The 23982-nt window shown below is 35.5% G+C and overlaps 1 protein-coding gene across 2 annotated transcripts in view; it reads left to right on the forward strand.

The window, feature by feature from the left end:
* ZFR (zinc finger RNA binding protein) overlaps positions 1-23982 on the forward strand; it is a 72067-nt gene that overhangs the window by 15114 nt on the left and 32971 nt on the right. For both annotated transcript variants that reach the window (XM_090276194.1, XM_090276193.1), the window contains exons 3-11: positions 3912-4194; positions 6702-6846; positions 8782-9000; positions 13005-13252; positions 16198-16389; positions 17138-17429; positions 19562-19755; positions 21479-21598; positions 22448-22593. In XM_090276194.1, the coding sequence (XP_090132320.1) occupies positions 3912-4194; positions 6702-6846; positions 8782-9000; positions 13005-13252; positions 16198-16389; positions 17138-17429; positions 19562-19755; positions 21479-21598; positions 22448-22593 (1839 nt within the window). The remainder of the gene's footprint in view (positions 1-3911; positions 4195-6701; positions 6847-8781; positions 9001-13004; positions 13253-16197; positions 16390-17137; positions 17430-19561; positions 19756-21478; positions 21599-22447; positions 22594-23982) is intronic.

The following is a 23982-nucleotide window of genomic DNA, read 5'->3' on the forward strand; positions in this document are numbered from 1 at the left end:
CGACTTGAGATACCATTTACATTATGTTCTGTAATCATAGTTTACCTTCTGTGGTTTAGGTTGATTCTAAAACTTAAAAGCAAAATTTTTCATTATTGTGACTGTATAAGTAGTAGTTACTGTGAGCCAAGTACTGTCCTACGATTGTAATCCCTAATGTGTTTCATTTTTACAACCCTGTGCCACTTAATAGAAGACTCTTCCTAGGCTCTAATTAAAATGGATTTTTTTCCTTTTACACCCTACTAATTGCTCAATTATGATGTCTCTTAGCAGAATAATGCCTTTCTTGAGCAGTTTTATATTTCCTGAAGCCTTTCATTACCTTTATTTTTTTTCCTTTCAAATCTTGTTGGTGCCTATATTACATTTTAAGACATTTCCAGGCTCCCAGTCTGTTGTCTGTTGTCCAGTCCTCTTTTCCTGAGCATGTTCCTTCAGTCCTTCCTTTGATTCCCGTCTAGGCTCATTGCCTCCCTGGGCCCACTACACAGCCACTGGCCTGGGCCTTTAGCTTGCTTCTGGGTTTGAATCCATGTTTTCAGGATTCCACAATTTCTTGATTGATTGATTGATGTTGTTGATGATGTTGTTGTTGAAATACATCATCATGTAGCATCCTAAGAAAAGGTATGTAGGAGGTAAACTGCTTCACTTCTTGAAAGTCAAGAAAAATCTGTATTCTTCCTTAATAGTTTATCTGGGTACAGTACAAAATTCTACATTAATAATCATTTTCCTTTGAATTTTCAAGACAGTTTATTGTCTTCTAGCCACTAGTGTTATCAGTAAGAGTCTGATTTACATTTATTTGTGTGTAGATGACCTGTTTTTCTTCTCTCTGGAGACTTGAAGGAGTTCTTTTTTTGTCATGACATGTTGTGAAATGCTCTATGTATGTCTCTAGGTGTGGTTCTTTCATTCTGCTTTGTAGTCTGTAGGCCCTTTGAATTTGAAAATACATGCCTCCCTCTAAGGGGGAAATTTTAGCCGTGACTGGTGTGGCTCAGTGGATTGAGTGCCAGCCTGTGAACCTAAAGGTTGCCAGTTTGATTCCTCCCCATCTTTTTCCCTTTCCTTCTCTCTAAAAGTAAATAAGTAATTTAAAAAAAAAATAGTTTAAAGACAGTAAGTCTTACATTTTATGAAGAGATATAATTTAATACCTTTCGTTCTAACACAGAAAGCTAGGCAAAAACCTTACTTTGAACTATTCCCACTTAGACAAATTTTATTTAAATGAATTTGGACTTGATTTGACCTGAATTTTATAAAATTAACTTAGTAATTTAGATTTAACCACTGGATATTTAATTAAATTGATATTGTCCAGTTTGGTCATCTACCTCACACAAAGAACAGCTTTTCTAAGGATATTTGAAACTAAAAAAGAAATTCCCAAATGGGTCTAAGACAACAACCCAGAGAATCTGTATTCTGAACAGCAGGCAGTCAGCTACCCTAGCCTTGACCCCCTGGGAACTGGGCCTGGATCACTATTGTTTATGTGCTTTTGGTGTAGGCTATGTCAGCCCAGAAGATGGGTAGGGACCTGGCTGTACAGACCAGAATTAGGTTAAGCAGCCCTGGACATGTCTATAGTAATTGCTGAATGCACTGGCATCTTTTTTATGGTTTCTTGGAAGGGTGACTATAAAACTTATTGTTCATACTGAGACACACAGGAGAGTGAAAGAGAGTAATAGTTATTATTATGCTGGTACAGTGGTCATAAACCGGAGCATATGGATCATCCCATCCTGAGTCACGTGGACTTGTTTATAAATCAAATTGCCTGCCTAGTTGACATTCCTGTTCCATTCTCACCCTGCTTTTTATCCAATAGGACAAATTTTGGGGAGGAAGAAATTTTGAACAGATAGTTGATAAAAAACAGTGGGTGAAATGAAAGAGTATAGGAATCCAAGAGACTATCTGAATTTTTACATAACCAAAACCCCTTCTGTTTATGCGGTGTAGTTTGGATGTGTGAAATCTTATCAATAAGTGTTAAATACAAGTTTCACAGAACTGATGTATTTATATTTTAAATCTAATTATTTTTCTTAGTTTTAGGAACTTGGAAGAAGTATAATACATTACTGGCAGTTCTTCTTTAGGATGTGGAGTTATCCTTAGAAATGTCAATCCTAAACCAGTTTCCCTTTATTACAGTTCAAACTTCCCTTTTTCTGTCTTGAAATTGGCATAAATATAAAAAATGTTAGCCAGTTTTAATATCAAAATATGGAAAACTTCATCCAAATAGAAATTATAAGAGTTTCTTTGGACTCTGTTCTAAGTTGTTTTTTGTGTGTGTGTGTGTGTGTGTTTTTCATATTGGGCTGAATTCTACCACCCTTCCACCCATTGGTTCTAGTTCTGTTCTCTGGAGCAGCATGGAGTAAGTCTCTTCTAGTAGAAGGCAGCTGTCATATCTTCCTCAGTCACCCTTTCTAGACTGAATGTCCCCAAGTCGTCCACTTTTTATATGAAATAATACCCATATGTATAAGCTTCATATTGATTCCCTTTGAATAATTACTAATTATCAGTCATTTCCATAATATAGTTAAAATAATAAAAGCCCCACAGTTTAATTCTATGCCATATTTCTGTGGTACTGTGCATAGCAGTGAAGAATATCCTTTACTGTAGCCCATGAATCAGGCTAGTTTATTAGTACAGTTTCAGCTTATGTCAGTATTTTTTTTTTTCTTAGCTATTCTTAACTGTTGACTTATTAAAACTTATAATCAGGCAAACCCTGTCAGCTAAGTAACTGTTGGAGCTCTCCTTTTTTTAGAAGGCATTTCTGTCTTGGTAATATAGCTTTTAGCACATGATTGTGAGTGTATTACTCAGAGATTGTAGAACAACAAACTTACTCCTATGCCAGCATCTTCAGGCCTTGGTTTTGTGTGACATAGGCTCTCAATTAAGAAGTTAAAGTAAAAATTACTCCTAAGAACCTCAGCTGCAAATTTTTTGATTTATCGTTTTGGAAACTTTTTTTGCCTCTCTGAGATTTAAATTGTTATGTCTGCAAAACATTTGACTTAGATCTGCTTTTGCAACATTGGCTACATTTTAAAGAGAAAAATAAGTGTGTGTAGTGAAGTTCTGCCTATAATCTGGAAAGTTTATCTAAAATAATAGAGATTACATTCTAAGTTTTGTACCTTAGAGCAGGATTTCTCAACCTCAGCACTGTTGATATTCTTTGCACGATTCTTTCTTGTGAGTAGCTATCCTTTGCATTGTAGGATCTGCAACAGCATCACTGGCCTGTACCCACTAGATGTCAGTAGCACACATCATCACCACCACCTTCTCTGCAGTTTCTAGACATGGCCAAATGTGGCTGGGGCTGGGAACTAGGGGTGGGCAAAATCTCAACTGGTTCCCAGTTGAGAACCACTGCTCTAGATAGAGCAAGGGGAAGTATGTATTTCTTACGTCAACTGGGTAATAGTTTCTACCTTAAATGTTTCCCATAATTGGAGTTAGAATACAATATTTTTCTTAACATCTCTTTGTAGAGATTTTTTTAAATTGTAGAGCGTAATCAAAAATTTTATGTACAATAAATATTATTTTAAATTCCAACTTTGATCAGTTTTTTTCCTTCCTAATGATGGTTCTTATTCCAGTTTGTCATCCCTGCTTTGTGATATGATCTATGATCTGAAACATAATGTGTGACTATCTAATGTATTGAGATTAAGAAATGAAAATTATTTAACAATGACAAGTGTAATATTGATTGGGAGGTTTATTAAGTTCAAATAAAATACTTGGTCTTTTTTAGTCCATGATTAAATTACTTGAAAATGTACTTTAAAGCTTATTGAACTCCTAGCTTTTAAAATTAAATTGTATTATGTTTATTCTTCTACTCCACAATATAGCCAGCAGCCAGCTTCAGGTGTAGCCTACTCTCATCCTACTACAGTTGCTAGCTACACTGTCCATCAGGCTCCAGTAGCTGCTCACACAGTTACTGCTGCCTATGCACCAGCAGCTGCCACAGTTGCAGTTGCCAGGCCTGCTCCAGTAGCTGTTGCAGCTGCTGCAACAGCTGCTGCTTATGGAGGCTACCCCACTGCACACACAGCAACGGATTATGGTTATACCCAGAGACAGCAAGAAGCACCACCACCACCACCCCCAGCTACTACGCAGAACTACCAGGTAAGAAAACTATTCGTTTCAATAGCCTTAACGTAATAGGCTTCAGTGTCCTCAGTGTATGATATAAGGTCCAAGCCAATGCTTGTCAAAGTTGGGTCTTTCAAAGTATACCTGCAATGGTAAAGAAAAGGAGATGCGTATTCGTAGATAATTGGGGGTGGGCATAGTCCAAGCATTAAGTTTCCTTGCTTTGAGTTTTATATTAATTATCTTCCCTAGTCCATTTCACTACATCTGTTTGCTTTAATTTTGAAAAATCTACATTGTTTAAACATTTTAATTTTACCCCAAGTTTTTCAGAAAAAGTAAGATACAGGGAAAATACCACTTGTTTGTACTGTGGCATTATTTGTCCACTTGGAACACAGCTGTGTCTGCTATTTTGAGAACCATAAGCCTAAGCTGTACAGGACAAATTAGAGTGTCTCAGAAACTTACTAAGGGTGGAATTTCTGGTGCCTGTACATTTTTTCCCTCAGGTTGTTCTTTCATTTTGTTCAGCCTGTGTGGATATAAAGATTTAATTACCTTTACAGTATTATATTTATTAAGGTACTAAATTACTACATGCTTATTTAATTAAATTCAGTCCTAATTTCCAATAACCCATTTTTACTTCATTTTTATTGAAGTTATTGGGGTGACATTGGTTAATAACATAATATAGGTTTCAGGTGTACATTTCTATAATCAATTTGTTTATTGTATTGTGTGTTCACCACCCCAAGTCAAGTCTCCTTCCATCATCATTTATCCTCCCTTAACCCTCTTCTACCTCCCCTGCCCCATTTCCCCTCTTTCTTCTGATAATTACCATACTGTTGTCAGTGTCTGTGAGGTTTTGTTTGTTTTTGATTAATCTCACTTTTTTCACCCTGCCTCCCCTCTGACAGCTTTCAGTCTGTTCTATGAGTCTGCTTCTATTTTGTTACTTTATCTTATTCCTTAGATTCCACACATGAGTGGAATCATATGGTATTTGTCTTTTTCTGACTGGCTTATTTCAGTTAGCATAATACTCTCCAGGTCCATCTATTGTGTCACAAAAGATAAAGAGTTTTTTTTACAGCTGAGTAGTATTCTTTTGTGTTAAGTGTACCACAGCTTTTTTATCCACTCATCTGTTGATGAGCACTTGGGCTGTTTCCAAATCTTGGCTATTGTAAAAAACGCTGCAATGAACATAGGGGTGCATATATTCTTTCGAATTAGTGTTTTGATTTTTTTTGGGTATATTCCCAGAAGTGGAATCACTGGGTCATAAGGCAGTTCCATTTTTAATTTTTTGAGATAACTCCATACTGCTTTCCACAGTGGCTGCACCAGTCTGTATTCCCCCCAACAGTGCACAAGATTTCCCTTTTCTCCACATCCTCTCCAACACTTGTTTGTTGATTTCTTCATGAGGGCCATTCTGACAGGTGTGAGTTGTTATCTCATTGTGGTTTTGATTTGCATTTTTCTGATGATTAGTGACGTTGAGCATCTTTTCATGTTTGTTGACCTCTGTGTGTCCTCTTTGGAGAAGTGTTTTTTTAGGTCCTATGCCCGTTTTGTGATTGGATTGGTATTTCGGTGTTGAATTTTACACGTTCTTTATAAATTTTGGATATTATCCCCTTATCAGGTATATCATTGGCGAATATGTTCTCCCATTCAGTGGGTTGTTTTTTCATTTTGTTGATTGTTCCCTTTGCTGTGTAAATTAACCTATTTGTTTGCTTTTAGGATGTTTTTTAAATTTTGATCCTTCTGGACTTTGCCTAGTTTTTCTATATTCTTTATAGGAGTTTATTTTGATTACAAAATGACATGAATCAACAATATTATTATTTAGTATTAATATTTGTCAAGTTACCAAACTTGAAATTCCTTTTGACTTTTGTGATTGTTTTTCATTATGTCCAGAGACATAATATAATGAATTCCATTGTTCTTAATGGTCCATCTTTTTTTCCGCCCTGCCTATTTTTCAGCCTTTCTACCTACATAGCTTCCCATCCCTCACTTTATGCTGTACCAGAATTCACCAGGTTCACCTTGATTTCATTGCCTTGGAGATTTATATTTAATGTTTCTTCTTCCTGGCACCTCCATTCCCCTCCCCTTCATCTGGAAGTTCCTATTCATCACTATGTTAATGGTAGTAGTAAATAAGGAAGAATGAAAAGAAAACTGGAGCAATCGTAGGGTTTAGAATACAGAGGTGGTCTTACTATAGGATCTATCTTTAAGGAAAATCAACCATGAATTTTTAAATAAAATTGTTTTTAAAAAACATTATTTTTAAATGTTTTGGTAATTTTTCTGATTGCAAAAGTTAAACATACTGCTTGAAATGGTTTTGATTTTATTTAATGAAGTCCAAAATGAATTTGACTCATGTCTGGGTCTAGGTATATATTTAGTTTTTTTATTTCCTTTATTACACTTTCACATAGCAAAGATGAGGGGCATTTACTGCATCTTTACTCATAGCAAAATTTCCTTTCATTCTCTTTCCTTAGGACTCGTACTCATACGTAAGATCCACAGCTCCTGCCGTAGCTTATGATAGTAAGCAGTACTACCAACAGCCAGCAGCAACTGCTGCTGCTGTAGCTGCTGCTGCCCAGCCTCAGCCTTCTGTTGCTGAAACCTACTATCAGACAGGTAGGTGGCTTTTATTAACATACACGGTTCATGGTAAACTATTGAAATACATTATTCAGGGTATTTTTAAATGAAGATATGCTTTTTTTTTTTCAGACCATCTATACTCATTGTGTTATATTATCTTGAAAGATAGGTTCTAGCCATGTCCTCCTCTTCCTCTGCTAGAATGCCTTTGAGTCCCGAAGAGAAGACCTTGGGAGCAATGTATAATCATGCCCTTTTCTCCTGGAAATATATTTCATTTCTGGTCTTCAGCTTACAGTTTACTTCTTGCTGAAATAAGCAGTACAAAAGCAGTTGTGTTGATAACTTCTGGCCACCTTCTCGTCTTTGCTAGAAATAACCCAGGGCATACTGCTGACTATCTTTGTAACTAGTAGAGACCCGTTGTGGATCCACATTTTTAAATCACCTGTCTCTGATCTATGGTGACAGTTGGTTCTATAACCAGCCACTGACATTACAGTTGGCTCAAATGTATCCTACATATTTGTCATCTTTAAAAGATGGAATTTTTTGTAGAGGTTTGACAACTTTTAAAGCAAAGCTCTCTGGGATTTGAAAAGTAGGCAACTTCTTTATTTTAATTATTTTTGAAGGAGCATGAGAGTATGGGTAAAGCCTTGGGTTAGGAAAGAGTAGAATTGGCTTCTAGTACTGGCTTAATCACTAATGTGGGCAAGTGATTTTTTACCTCTTTTCATCTGTATTCTCTTATTTGTAAATGAGGTAGTTGACCCAGATCTCTCTAGGATACTCCTAGTTTTAAGATTTTATGCGTTTCTTGAAAGTGGTATAAAAATACTTTTTTTCCCACTTTTTTCCCCATTGCTTCCCCACACCCTGCCCACCTCAAGTTTAAAAATATTTTGAATTAACATAGCTCTGACTTTTCTTACAGTCTTATCTCAAATGATTTGTGTATACAGTAACCTATACTGGACTTCCTGGTTAATTATCAAGATTAGATTATGCTTAAAAGTACTGCATTATCTAAGAGTCAGAAGACCTTGATTTAGTCTTAATTTCTGACATTGAGTATGTAACTTCAGTTTTCTTTTCTAAAATTATGCACAAAGTTTTATAACTTATTTAAGCTACTTTTAAGTAATTGAGCATAAAATGAGTTTGGCTCCCTGGTGTTTGGGCCTTTCTTAGAAATTACATTTGTATGCTTTAAGGATCATTAATTGGTGATTAACTTAATTCGTTCATTGATAATAAGTCTGTTAATATTCTTAAAGTATACATTTGTTTTGAATATGGTCAAAGGCAGCAGAAAGTTTAGCAGAGACATTAATGGTAGCCATTCATGAAGAGTTGGACTCAAGGTATTACTGGATTTGAAAAATTGTCAGCACCTTGTGAGTTGGAATTATGGATAAATCAATAAAATGTTACAACTGGTATATCAACAAGTTCCATATAATTTAAACATTGAAATTTTTACTGCGAATTGAAATAATGTACTTTGAGTCTCTCTCTCTTCTGTTCCCAACATTAAGCATAACTCTGAAGTAGACTGACTGTCCTAAATACATAACACACACACACACACACACACACACACACACACACACACACACCACCTTTTCCAAAAACTTTATTTATTAATATGTTTCAAGTAGTACTAGTATCTCAGTTGTAAAGTTTTATAAAATAACATTTTGGAAATACTGGATGGGCTAGTAATTTATATATGTGTTATGTTTAATTGGTAATAAGAATTTTACCCCTTTTGCCAAGAAGAAATTGCTGATATCTAATTTGCAATTAACATTTAACCTACTTTTTTTCTAGTTTTCCAAGATGTTGGCACAGTAACTACAGGCATACCTTGGAGATATTGTTGTTTTTGTTTTAGACCACTGCAGTAAAGTAAGGTCAAGTGGTTTACCCTTCTAATTTTCTGATGTCTCTTTCTCAATTTAGCTCCCAAAGCAGGTTATAGCCAAGGTGCAACTCAGTATACACAAGCTCAGCAAACTCGACAAGTGACAGCCATAAAACCAGCGACACCAAGTCCAGCTACCACTACTTTCTCCATTTATCCTGTATCTTCCACCGTACAGCCAGTAGCGGCTGCAGCTACTGTGGTGCCATCCTACACCCAGAGTGCTACTTACAGTACCACGGCAGTCACTTATTCTGGTGAGGCCGATAAACGTGTTCAAATAAAGACAGACAGTAGAGACTTTTTAAGTTGTGTGGGGTTTCTGGCTGTTTGTGCCTTGTTTTTAATTCAGGACCCAGTCAAGGATCATAGATTGTATTTGGTTGTCATGTCTTGTTTGTGTTTTTTTTAAGTCTAGACTAATCCCGTATTTTCATCTTCTCTCTCGTGACCTTGACTTTTTTTTTTTTTTTTAAGAGTTAGGCCAGTTGTAGAATATCCCACAATCTGGATTTATCTGATTTCTTTATGCTTAGATCCTGGCAACTTTTAGTCAAAACTAAAACTTTCCACTTCATCATATCAGCACATAATAAATAATGTTAGTATATACTTTATTGATGTTATCAAGTATAATCACTGGTTAGAGTGGTGGCTATCAAATCTCTCCCTTGTAAAGATACCTTTTTCTGTTTATAATTAATCAGGTAATCTGTGGGCCTGTTACCCATCTACCTTTCACTCTTATGTTGTTAGATCCTTTGAAAAAAATTTCTTAACTGAATCAAGATCTTACAGTGATGGTTATAAAATCCTTTTATGTTGATTCTTAGGCATTTTTCTCTAAAGAGTACCCCCCACCCCCTTTAGGACTCATTCTTTTTTATTCAATTTGGTATAATCTATTACTCTCAGGTTTTTGTTTGTTTGTTTGTTTTTTGAGGGACACATTGTCCCAACTATGATCAATGGGATCCCTTTCACACAGGCTCCTCAGTTTTTTGGCTTTGGCATCATTAGTCTTTGAGCACTTCTTTCCTTTCTGGCACAATAAGGTGTTACAAATAAACCGCAAGACTTTTCTGCCTTCCTCACAATTAGCCATTTTACAAAGGAGCCATGGCAGTAGCAGTATTAAGAAGATCTGCGCTTAGAAAAGTGTAATTTTTTTTTTTTTAATTTTTATTTTGGTTTTTCAATTACAATTGTCCCCTTTTCCCCTAATTTCTCTCCCCCACCCAACCCACCCCCTCTCCCACAATCATATCCTTCCCCGTTGTCCATGTCCATGAGTCTTTTATATGGGTTCTTTGACTAATCCCTTCCCTTACTTATCCCCCTTCTCTCCCTCTCCCCTCCCAGAAAAGTGTAATTTTAATGGCTGCATAATATTTTATTGTATAGATGATTATATTTTAAAGTTTCTCTTTTGGGACATTTTGTTTCATATTATGGAAAAATTAAAAATAATACTTGGTAAAATAATTTTTGTATGTCAAAATTTGTGTACTTACCAATTGTTTCCCTAGGATAGATTCCTATATGTAGAACTGTTATATCAGAGGGTATGCACTTTTTAAGGAATAAGTGATACACAGTGTGCATTCGCCATCCAGAGAGATCATTTTTAGGGTATCTAAGTGTATCAGCTATTCTTTTTATCTCATTAAAGTGAGTTCTAGAATGTTGGTACATACTAAATGGTGACTTACAGCATGATAGATTTATTATTAAAATGGTATTATACATTTAAAAATTATATTTAAATGATACTGTTTTAGCATTCAAAATTAAGCTTTTACTTAAATTAGAGACACAGCCTTATATTTGTTTTTCCACAATGCTTTTTACAAGAAATGTACATTTGCTTGCTAGTAGTCATAGAAGAATTAAAGATATTCCATAGCATTCCAGAATCTTTAGCTCATGTTTAACAGTTCAAAAACTACTTAGTAAGCTATAAGTAGGTCGCCTTTTACTAGTTTTAGACTGCATGTGTGCAGATGAAGGACATTATTTGTAAATATTAAGCTTACCTGGTGATTTGTGGTTTAAATAATTCATTGTTTAAAGGAACTCACAGTCTCTTAGCCTCAGGTTTCTCACCTGTAAAGTAAGGATAGTAACACCCTCCGTAAAGATCTGTTCTAAGACTTCACTCTGTCTGGGATAACTGCCTCCCCCATTGTGGATGCTCAGTTTTTAAAAACACAGCTAAATTTCTTGGTCCTCCAGCATTGTAGGATGCTGGTGGCCTTATTCTGCTTTTTATTTTCTTGATACATAATTCATGAAATTATATTAAAGTGTCATTTTTAAAAATCTTCACTTGAGGACAGTCTTATTGATTTGAGAGGGAGGGGAAGGGAGGACAAGAAACCTTGATGTGAGAGAATACATCAGTTGGCTGCCTCCTGTACGTGCTTTGACCAGGAACCAATCCCACAACCCGGGCATGTGCCCTGACCGAGAAACAAACCCATGACTTGGCCACACCAGCCAGGGCTTAAAGTGACATTTTTACAATTTCCATATACAACAACTATAATCATTTGGAAAATGTTTATTTTAAAGATTTCATATAAAAGTCATGGTCCTGACCGGTAATGATGTAAAAGTAGCTTTGTTATTTTTAATTGGACAAGTTTATGGTGGTATTTTAAGAGCGAAATTTAAACTGTACATGTTTCTGCCTATAAATTTGAAAGTATTTGGCTATGAGCTTAATTATGTTCTTTTATCACATTCTTCAGTAATAGAGGACATTGGTAGGACTAACCTAGTAAACAGTTTATTGATCTATATAGAGTTTTTCTTTTAACTGGTTACATTAATTGTTTTTTTTTAAATCTGATCATGCTTATTTTTGGTATGTTTACCTATTTCTTTCTACTCTCTTTTTTTAGATGCTTTTTAAATCACACTTTCTATGTATCTTTGTAAGAATATATGTAATTTAATAACCTGATATAAAAGTCTGGGAAGGCTTTTCATGGAAATTGCCCAACTACTCTGTCCTGGATATGTCCAGTTTTGGATTCTTGTGATTGTGATTTCTGATGCATCTTAACTCTTGCCTTTCCAATTTATGTTTTCTTTCCTGTGTGTGTAGATATATTGGAGTCAGTGGGTCATAAGTCTTTACTTTTCATTATATCAGTCTGCATTCGAGAGACCAAAAACTTTGGGATTTTTTTTTTTTTACATAGTTCTTCTGTGCTATCCAGACAGCTTAGAATCTCAATCAATCTCTCTCTCTCTCTCTCTCTCTCTCTCTCCCCCCCACCCCCCCTCCCTCTCTCCCTCTCTCTCTCCTTATGTTGCTCTTTGCCCACTCATTTCCACTTAAGGGAGAAAAGAAATCTGACTGGAAAATATGATAATTAGGGAGTTCACAAAGTTGCCAAAGATCTTAGTTTAGAAGGAGTAAGTTTTCCAATTTTAGGTAAGCTGTATATAAAGTCAGCAACTCTGTCAAATTTAAAACTTACACATCTTTAAATCTGTAAATCATTCAATGTAAACAACATGTACATATTATTTCAATAGCTAGCTTAATATACTTATTCATGAAAGACTTTGAACAGTAGAAATGGAGATTGAATTCATACATTTAACCAGAAAATATGGTGCTTTTTCATCTTTTGGAACATGAAATCCAGTGGTTCTTAATTCCAAAATCTTTTATCTGCTAAGTTTTGTTCAGTTTGCCTGTCCAAACCAACTTCTGTCAGCACCGTGCTTTTATCAGATGCACAACACATCAGTTGCTGGGATTCGAAATCTTTGTGTGTGTTTCCTTTTCAGCCGTAGCTTTCATCTTAACTACCAAGCCTGTGAAATCTTACTTTCATGTGTTTCTTTTTTTCCTGTTTAGTATCTTAGACCCTTCCTCAAATCCAAAACTTCCCTAATTATATTTAGGGGAATTCTGTTTGGGGAACTAATAACGGGTTCTGTAACCACATAAGTTTATCAGATACTCTTCATCACATTCCTCCAACTGAACTGTTAAGTTTCTTGAAGACAAGGACCAAATCTTATACCTTATACTTTCTTTATACCTCCATAACACCTAGTGTGTGTTGAGTAAATACTTGATTGACTTACATAAAAGGAAGTTAAATGTTTTCTAGGTTTGTGAGATATGCATGTGTAAACCTATCTTTATTAGCAGAACTTATTGAATTTAAGTTCATAACATTTAACTTGGCCTTTTATAATTATGTAACATAATCTTTGTTTGATTTTTGTTTGTAAGGTACGTCTTATTCAGGTTATGAAGCAGCAGTGTATTCAGCTGCATCCTCGTACTACCAACAGCAGCAGCAGCAACAGAAGCAGGCAGCGGCGGCGGCTGCTGCTGCTGCCGCCACAGCTGCCTGGACAGGGACCACTTTCACTAAAAAAGCACCATTCCAAAATAAGCAACTGAAACCAAAACAGCCTCCCAAGCCACCCCAGATTCACTATTGTGATGTTTGTAAGATCAGCTGTGCTGGACCACAGGTACTTATGTTGTGTACTTTACCACAAACCTTCAATGGTTATTTTTAATAGTTAAATATGGTTGGTATTCTTGCTTTTGCGCCTGCAGAGAAGATTTGCATTCTCTTTCCTGTTAGCTTTTAGTTAACACATATGTAGTTCACTAAGGGCCATTTTAAAAAGATATTTATAGTGAGACTTAGAACTCTTACTAAGAAAAAACTGTAAAAATGATTCTGAATATAAGTGAAAAATGGGCAAATTGGACTTTTTTTCAAGAAGGATACTTTCTGAGTAAAATTTAAATTTAGCTGGAAAGTTTTATATTCAGATTAATTAGGATTTGGGGAAAGATTGAATTTTTATTTCTTTTTTAGCATTTATAACTTGATTTTTTAAAAAGCCTTGAGACAGAGTTCTTCAGCTTAAGACAGTTGGTTAATTGATTTCCCTAGCTTGTGAAGGTCCATTTTGAGTGTATGTATAAAATTTTACAGCTGAAAAAGGATGACCATAGAGATAATTGTTTACACATTTGCATTAAGGATGAAAGGACTTTGTCAAATGTATTATTTTTTGGAGAATATAAATAGCAGGAAAAAATGTCTTTCTGGAATTTTTAAAGTTCTTAAAAGAAATTCTTTTAATCTACAATTTTCAGGATACCATTTTTTTTTTTTAATGGAAATCATATAAAGCAGCATTCATACCACAATGTTTTTTGTTTTGTTTGTTTGTTTATTTATTTATTTATTTGTAGAGAGAGGGGAAAGGAGAAAGAGAGGGAGAGAAACATCACTGTGTGGTTGCCTCTCACTTGCGCCCCTAACATGGGGACCTGCCGTGCAACCTAGTCATGTGCCCTGACTGGGAACCGAACCAGCGACACTTAGCTCGCAGGCCAATGCTCAGTCCACTGAGCCACAGCAGCCAGGGCAGGATACTGTTTTTAATGAGACTTTTATGTATGCTTTATAAAAATTACTTATTTCTGAATAATCTCCTCCAGAAGGAAATAGGAATTCAGGGGAAAAGAAAAGGTGTAGGGAAATTTCTTTTTCAAAATATCAACTAACAAAGCTTGCAGAACTTTTATTCCTCTCTTCGTTTTTTTGGTCTTCTTTCTCTGGTTGCTGCACCCAAAAATATGTTATTTAGATATGAGTTTCTTTATAAAATCTAATGTGTTCAGCTCCCTTCCCAACTTTATTTGTTAATATTATACTTTCCTTAAGAAATGTCTAGTTTTTATATTAAAAATTGATAAGCAGTTTGGCAGGTAATGGGCATGTTATTTGATTGAGACCAGATTTTGACTCTGGTAGTTTCTTGCAGTTATATCTGTCTCCCACCTCTGCCCCATCTGTGTGTATGTACATTTTAAATTACTACATTAATTCTCTCTACTTTTTAATACTGAATTTTTTGGGTATTTTTAGTTATCAGCCTCTGCTGAATTACTGTCAACAAATTAGGAAATATTTTAATGTGTGGCTAGTTACATGAAACATTTTTTCTCCCTGTTTTGAGTGTGATAGGAAATGGTTTCATTGTGATTGCATTGTCGAAGGAGAGGGGACAGATGAGGAATATTTACTATGACCAGGATTAAACATGAAAGGAAACAAGGATATTGGACTTAGTATGAGGAGTGTATCCTACTCTACGGTGGCTGTTTAGAGAGGATGATGCTGTGAGTGGCAAATATAGACCTAAGAGCGAATATGTGCCACCTTTATAGAAGGACAGAACATGGCTCTAGGGTGATAGTTTAAAAGCAGCATTTAGAATGAGTGTATATAAGGCTGACCATTGTCTGAAGGTTTCTAAATGGTTACACAAGGACAGGAAAAGGGAACTTGTGCAAGTCAGATGCAGTGCCTTCATGGATTAATGAGCCTTAGAGGAAAATATCATTGATTTTGTGAGTTCAGGTCTAGATGTGAGCGTAAGGAGGGAGAGTAGTTGATTCAGATTTAAGTGGCCATGGTTTCAGCCCTGACTCTGTCACTAACTGGCCTTGAGCAAGTCAGAGACCTTAAGTTTTTTGGGCTTTGTTTCTTCACTTCTATAATAGGACCTTATCCTAAGTAATTGAAACTTTACCCGCTTCCTGGAGCCACTTCAGGCTGCCGCAGATGAGAAGAGTCAAATCGCTGGGTCTTAGGTCTTCCTCTTTTGTTTCAAAAACAGCAGTTTTCCTTACTTATGCATAATTTTAAAAAATACTTTACTTATTTTTAGAGAGAGGGGAAGGAAGAGAGAGAGGGAGAGAAACATCCATGTGCTAGGGAAACATCAATTGGCTGCCTCTTCCACACCCCCAACTGGGACTGTACCTACAACCCAGGCATGTACCCTGACTAGGAATTGAAGCAGCGACCCTTTGGTTCACAGGCTCGTACTCAGTCCATTGAGCCACAGCAGCCAGGCTTGCTGTTGTATTTGAAATAGGCTTTTGTTCATGGTGGCAGGAATTTTATGTGAAAGTGCATTCTGAGTTAGGAAGTCAATTTAGTAGATAAACATGTTTGTGGAGGGTCTTGTTCCCATACATTAACTTTCTTTCCTTCTCATTGTGTACATGCATTACCTCCCATCTTAATTCCATTATTAATTTCTCTGTGCAATGATCACTGTCTGGTATTATCTATTCAGAATTATACGTAAGCAGGAAAAGATAGAAATTCTTAAAACTGAAAGCAGTTACCTTATGTTGATATTATGGGTATGTGTGAAAGTCCTTTGTAAATCAGTATTAAACGTATTCTTGGTAAAGAAGGTACAGAGAACCACAGATGTATTAATATGTGTAAAGAGTCCCATAAGGTTTTGTTAAAGTTGTTTCTAAAATTGTTTAGGGCTCATTTTTAAATGAGTTCTAGAGATTTGATAATTGAATAATTTAAATGATTTTCTATTTAGAAAGTTAATTAAGCTAAATTTATCCTTTTTGTTTGAAACAGACTTACAAAGAACATTTAGAAGGACAGAAACATAAAAAAAAAGAAGCTGCATTGAAAGCCTCACAAAACACCAGCAGCAGCAACAACTCTACTCGTGGGACTCAAAATCAGCTACGTTGTGAGCTCTGCGATGTGTCTTGTACAGGAGCAGATGCATATGCTGCCCACATTCGTGGTGCTAAGCATCAGAAAGTAGGTGTTTTTTTATTTCCCACACACCCTTATGTCTTACTTTGTTTTCTTTTACTTTTTCAGTTGGGGGCAGGGGGTAAAGTAAAAGTGGCTCCAAAACTTTGAGTGTATTAAGCCCTTTTTAAAAAAGTATTCCTTTTTTTTATTTTTAGAGAGAGGGTAAGGGAGGGAGAAAGGAAGAGAAACATCGATATGTGAGAGAGACATCAATTTGGTTCTCTCTCACATACCCCCAACTGGGGACCTGGCCCACAACCCAGGCATGCGCCCTGATTAGGAATCGAACCAGTGACCTCTTGGTTCGCAGGCTGGCACTCAGTCCACTGAGCCACACCAGCCAGGGCTTTTTAACATGCTAATAAATATAAAGGTAACATTAAATAGTCATTGTTTAAAGAAGGAAAGACTGGAGACCTTTCTTTAAATTGAACTAGATCATTCATTCTGCTGGTTGGAGAATATGCTTATTTTCCTCTTTTTGTCATGCTTACGTCTAGGTTGGTGTGCATGTGGCCAAGTTATTTCATCCTTTTCTGTCTTAATTTCCTCATTGGTAGTAGAGGGAATATTATGTATCCATATCTACTTTACAAATACTATGTTCAAAGTAATAAGTTTGTGTATGAAAATATATAACAAAAAACACAACATAGAAAAAATATAGTTTGTTTAATTTTATAATGTTTTTAGACTAAAAAAAATCTAAACTTTGAGTTTCCTAACAAATAAATGTGCTTTTATTTTGTAGGTGGTTAAATTACACACAAAACTTGGTAAACCCATTCCTTCAACAGAACCAAATGTTGTTAGCCAAGCTGCTTCTTCAACAGCTGTGTCTGTTTCAAAACCGACCGCCTCTCCTTCAAGCATCGCAGCAAACAATTGTACTGTGAATACTTCATCAATTGCAACTTCCTCAATGAAAGGTCTTACATCTACAGGAAATTCGTCTCTTAATAACACACCAAACACTAAAGTATCAGCAGTGCCTACAAATATGGCTGCCAAGAAGACATCTACACCCAAAATAAACTTTGTTGGCAAGTACTAAAGATTAATTAATTCATTCATTTATATAGAGAGAGAGGGAGAGGAAGAGAGTGGGGAAGAGAGAGAGAAAAATATCAGGTTGCCTCTCGCATGCCCCCAACTGGGGACGTGGCCTGCAAGCCAAGCATGTGTCCTGACTGGGAATCGGACTGGTGACCCTTTGGTTTGCAGGCCACATGCTCAATCCACTGAACCATGCCAGCCAGGGCTTAAAGATGCTTTATGTTCTTTCTAACTATCAGAGTAACATTTCTCTTCCAGTCTAGGACTAACCCTTCTGCTTAAGCTCTTGTACCCATCTCCTCCCTTCTCTGTGACTTTGTTGAATCACATATCTCTATTTTTATCCTTGAATATTTAGTCAGTCCTCTAATGGTTTCTTCCCTCTCCCCTTGAGCCATGTAGGTATACACCTTTGTCTTCCCTAGTCTTAAATTTTAAAATGTTTTCCCATTCCTGTTATCCTCTCAAGCTGCTAACCTCATTCTTACTTTCCTTACTTCTGTACTTCCTATCCAGTCCCCAATCTGTTACAGTGCTTCCATTCGACCTATTTCTAAAACTGCTTGCAGGAGTCACCAAAGACCTCATCGCCACATTCAGTGGCCAGTTTTCAGTTTCATCCTGTTGACCTCTCTTAACATTTGACACAGTTGACTGTTAAACCTTAAACCTTAAGATATGTCTTTCTCTCTTTATTATCTGTCTATCCACACCTCTTTCTCAGGTCTCTTTATGGGTTGTCTTGCCTTCATATTCATTAAATGGTGGTGTTCCTAAGAATCTGATTCTGTTCTCATCTTACTCTCCTCACCCAGTGTTCATGAGTGGTCTCATCCATTCTAATGTGTGCAGTGACTTTAAAATCTTTTGGACAAACTTAAAACCCCCATCTGAGTCTAGAGCCATGTTTTAGCTATTCCCTGGTTACAATGTGTGCAGCTTTATAGATGCCAGCAGTGTCTCGTTCTGACTGTTGTCTCATCACAAGAGTCCCATGGGGTAATCTCATAAAATCGCTGCTTTTTCACTTGGAAAACTTAACTGACATTATCTCTTCTTTGATGCTGCCTCTAGTTGTTTACCTAGTCCTTTTGTTTCTATAACTACAATATTTTTACCCCCCTCCCCACAAGAAAATGTCTTCATAGCCCCCGCCTTGTTTTTAGGCCTTCAAAGTCTGTTCCTCAGGGCTTTGTGTTTTGTTGCATCCAGTCTCTCTAATACTTGTCAAAATCATCTTCTGAAAATACATGCCAGATTATGTTAGATTCCTGATTAAAAGTTTTCAGCGTCATTCCCCTTGCATGTAGGAGAAAACTATATTCCTTAATTATGTTATCCCAGGCCCTTCAGATTCTGGCTCCTGCCTCATTTGTCATCATCTCTACCTTGGTAGTAATTCATAGTGAATTACTGAGTCTTCCTTAAATTTACTGTCTTCTTTTTAACTGTATTGTTGTGCTGTTTTGTACATGCTATTTTTTCTGTTTAGACATCATTCTTTCTGCCTGACCAGTTCATACTTGTTGCTCTTCTTTCAAAGCCCAGCTTAAGTGTCATACCCTTGGTGAGGCCTTTTCTAACTGGACCAGGTTAAAGGGTAGTGGCTCCTTTGTTTTACATTCCCACAATGCTCTGTTCATACTTATTACAGCTCTTATTACATCGTATAATAAGATAGCTACTTGTATCTTCCATCCATGTTGACATCTCAAAGGCAACTACACCATCACCGTCTTAATATATTACCAGAACTTAGGACAGTGCCCCGTTCCCTTGGCAAAGAACTAGGGATACAAACATGAATAAGGCTTAGACCCTACCTTTTCAGGTTCTTGCTGTTCACTTTTAGGTACTTGATGTTATGAAAGCCGTGATGGGGATCAAGAGGATTGTTGGGTGTTAGATGGTGGAGAAGGGAAAAATCTAGACATGTATTTCATTAATAGGATAAAAAAACCAGGTGGTTTATGTGGTTCTTGAAATTTTTGGTCAACTATATGTCGAGCAGGAGTCTGACTTTTGTAGAAAAGATAATTTTATCTGTTTTTGTTGTATCAGGTTATATATATATTTACACAAAAGTTTAAATTATTGTAATTTTTTCCTGCTTTTCTAGGTGGTAATAAGCTGCAATCAACAGGAAATAAAACAGAAGACCTGAAAGGAACTGAATGTGTTAAAAGCACTCCTGTCACTTCTGTACAGATTCCAGATGTAAAGCCAGACACAGTGTCAGAACCAGTCACGCCTGCATCTCTTGCTGCTTTGCAGAGTGATGTGCAGCCAGTGGGCCATGATTATGTGGAGGAGGTATTGATTTGAGAATACCATTGCTGTGAGATTAGATAAAGGGGGAAAGTGTGTCAGTTTGTTGTAGGGATGCTTCACATGGAAAAATAAATTATATTCAATTATATTTTAGATTTAGGTTATGAAGGAGTATCAAACGAATCTTTTTAAGGGTTTTTAAAAAGCATGCTCTTGACCTGGCCAGGTGGGTCAGTTGGTTGGAGTGTGGTCCCATGGACCAAATGGTTGTGGGTTTGATTCCCAGTCAGAGGACATACCTTGGTGGTGGGTTCAATCCCCAGTTGGGGCGCGAATGGAAAGCAGCCAAGCAAGATTCATTCTCATTCTCATATTTCTCTCTCTCTCTCTCTCTCTCTCTCTCTCTCTCTCTCTCTCTCTCTCTCTCTCTCTCTCTCTCTCTCTCTCTCTCTCTCTCTCTCTCCCCCCCCCCCTTCTCTCAACGTCCCTCCTACTCCCCTTCCTCCCCCCCCCCACCGTTCCTCTTTTTCTAAAATCAATAAATATATCCTGCGGTGGGGATTTTTTAAAAAGCATGCTCTTTAAGCTTGCCTAAGTGACATCACAGTATTTTCATTATCTCTTTCCCTGCTAACACCATTCTTATATCTTTCAATTGTCCTGAATATAAAAATTTTTTTAAATGTGAGCAACAATAATTTTGACAAAGAGAGCCAATTTATATTTTTTCTGAACAATCAGTTTCATGTATAAAATTGGGGTCATTTATAAAAAAGATCCTGTTTGTTTTTTCAAGCTGATTAGAAAACTATTCCTGTTTTATAGGAAAGTAAACTCAGTAGATGGAGGAGTAGGGAACATCAGAGCCTTGATATAACAGTATTTGCTGTTAGTAGAAAGACTAACAGATTGATGTAGCACTATTCTTAACTCATTATTGTAGAACATATGTAAGTGCTCTGACCTTCAGTGTCCACATCTATAAAATTTGGCTGTTCCCCAGCTAAGCTGTAAAGATGAAATGAAATAAAGTACCTAGCATATAGTAGGTTACCCATCAAGTTATGTTGGGTTCTTTGTTTACAAGGACAATTGGGTTATGTAGTTTATAAGTAGTTCACATATAATTTTAATTTAAAAGAGTCTTAAAAAATGTGTAACACCAGAACACCATAATCTCCAATGATTATAGTTAATTAGGTAATCCTAAACTTCAAATAATTGCATTCAAAGCCAGTCTTTTAAGTTTGCACTAACAATTTGAATGTAGTATCCATAATAAACTTCTTAATAACATTCTAGTCTACTTGTCTTCCTAACTGGTTGTGCAATTAGAAAAAATTGACATTGACTTTTTTTCATAAAGTTACATTTATAAAATCTTGAGCTTCGTAGACAATTGTAAACCAAAACAATATCTTTAATCATGTTTATCTTAATCTCCAACAGTACCTGGTATTCAGTAACTATTTATTAGACAATTTAATGTATCTAATTTCATTTAAATGTTTACATATAGAGAAAAGTTAATTAGGAAAGCCAACATCTTGTATGCTAGTGCTATAGTTTAAAAATTATAATATTTAGTTTGTTTTTATAGATTATCCTTTTAAAAAGTTATAGATATTACCTCTTTTTTCCCTCACTTTAAACTCTAATTTTTCACAGCATTTCTTTATCAGAGAATCTGGGAGGTCATATGAATGAAATCCTCAACTGTAGCATTCCTATTATGATTCATCAATCTTTTTTTTCCCACATTAAGGTACGAAATGATGAAGGAAAAGTAATTCGATTCCATTGTAAATTATGCGAGTGCAGCTTTAATGATCCCAATGCTAAGGAAATGCACTTAAAAGGGCGAAGACACAGACTTCAATATAAAGTGAGTAAAAATCTCAACTATTTATTTTCTTTCTCTTTTAAAACAGCTTGGAATATTGTAGATGTAAAACAGAGCATCTGAATATCATAACTCAGTCCATGAACTCCCACTCTAAGATTAGCATATTATATCTCAGATTCAGATGTTTGGTTTTTACTGATTAGTTTGTTAGGTAAGAAGATTATAACCGTATTTCATCATTTTTAGTGACTGGCTAAATTGTAACATTACTTGGATCAAGTAATAATGTAAGGGTAATTCTTTCACATTATAAAGTGTTTTGAAAGAAGTGTTAGGTCTCCATTCACCTACTTTATCTTGGTAGAATTCCCATTAAAATGAATTTTGAGATGAGGAATTCTTCATTGAAAACACTTCAAGTGGTAATTAAATATAAATATTGTATGTAAAGTTTTTAATTAGGCTGGTCTAATCTAATGCCTTAGATCCATGTTTTCTCTTACAAACATAGGTGGTAAAAATTAAAATAGTCTGTTAGAGGGCATTACTTTTCTATGTAAAGGAACTTTTTAACCCCACACTCAGACATATAGAATCACCTTTTTACAAAAAAATTAAGGAAACTTAAAAGACCATTAGTTTCCTAAGGCTCTCTTCTATCGGTCAGCACTAAGTTATGGACAATTAAGAAGTTTGGGGATTGGGATTTTATTTATGTATTCTGAATCTTCTGATTCAATTTATATACTGATTTTACCCTTATATAACAGGATATTTGTGACTAAAAGCCTCTATGATGAAAGAATATGTGGGATTGTATGAATTTAAAATGTGTTGATTGTTGGGGGAGGGGTGCTTGTTTTTTAAATATCCTGTCTATATTAACAGAAAAAAGTCAATCCAGATTTGCAAGTAGAAGTAAAGCCCAGTATTCGAGCAAGAAAGATTCAAGAAGAGAAAATGAGGAAGCAAATGCAGAAAGAGGAGTATTGGCGAAGACGAGAAGAAGAAGAACGCTGGAGAATGGAAATGAGGTAGTATCTTTAACTTCGTAGCATGATAAGTAGTTCAGCCTTTCTTAAACAACAACAAAAAAACACCTTAGTTATTCTAAGTATGTGATTCCCATTCAAAGCAATCCAGACTTTTTTAATGTACTTTTAATTATCACTTTTCAGGAAGATCTAGGTCTGGAAAAGAAATGCATTAAGTTAACTTACTGGCTATTCTAATATTTGACTTAAGGCCTTGGTATTAGGAATTATGTGGTTGAGTGGTATCTTATATGTATTACAGTAAACATGTGAAGAAATAGTTTAATAGTAGAAATAAATGCCTGAGTTTTAAACCAGCAAAATAGAACATTTGCTTACATGCTAAAAATACTGCATTTAAGATTTGGTAGTCTAGACACCTTATTGTTCTTTAAAAAGAAAGCTTATTAAGGAAACTTTAGAATGTGTGTGTGTGTGTATTATATATATGTGTGGAAGGAAAATTAGAAACATTTTCTAAATACATATTCAGTTTTATTGATTTAACTGCTATATCTCTAATGGTGCAATTCACATACATTCACAGTCATGCAGCCATCCCCACAATCAATTTTAGAACATTTTCATCACGTCCCCAACTAGAACCTATTTGCAATCAGTTTTGATTTTTTTCCCCAAACCCTTGCTGTACCCCTAGACAACCAGTAATATACTTCTTTCTCTGTAGATTTGCCTATTCTGGAGATTTCATATAAACGAAATCATACAATATGTGGTCCTTTTCGTTTGGCTATTTTCACTTAGCATAATGTTTTCAGGATTCACGCATGTTATCGTTTATGTCAGTTCTTACTCCTTTTTATGGCTGTACCACATTTTATTCATCAATTAGTGGACATTTGTGTTGTTTCCACTTTGGGGCTATCATGAATACTACTGCTATGAATATTTGTGTGCCAGTTATAAAATATTTCAAAAAATATGAACAGAAGCATAGTTACACATATTCTATAACCCCCTTCTCCTGGCAGCATAGTATTCTCTTGTACAGAAGCAAAATATTCTTTATAACCAGTTCCATATTACTAGTTATTTAGATTGTTTCTAGTATTTCTCTCTTATAATTACATTGACAATCCTTGAGGCTATACTATTGCATAAATTATGATTAGTTGCTAATAATGAAGTTTCAGAAATGGAAATGTTTGAAACCGAGAAGTTTAAATATTTATTAATTTAATTTTAAAATGACATTTTAACTATACTTTAAAAAATGTAGTTAAATATAACATATTCAACAATTATATTTGTAGTATTAGATTAAATATATTTAATAAATATAATATGGTGAAAATTAACTATAAAATAACTGTATTTCTTCCCCAGAATCATGAGAATGACATTGTTTTACATTTTTGCAAATCTCTT

This window comes from Furipterus horrens, unplaced genomic scaffold, assembly GCF_987537825.1.
Source record: "Furipterus horrens unplaced genomic scaffold, mFurHor1.1.pri manual_scaffold_5, whole genome shotgun sequence".
NCBI lineage: Eukaryota > Metazoa > Chordata > Mammalia > Chiroptera > Furipteridae > Furipterus > Furipterus horrens.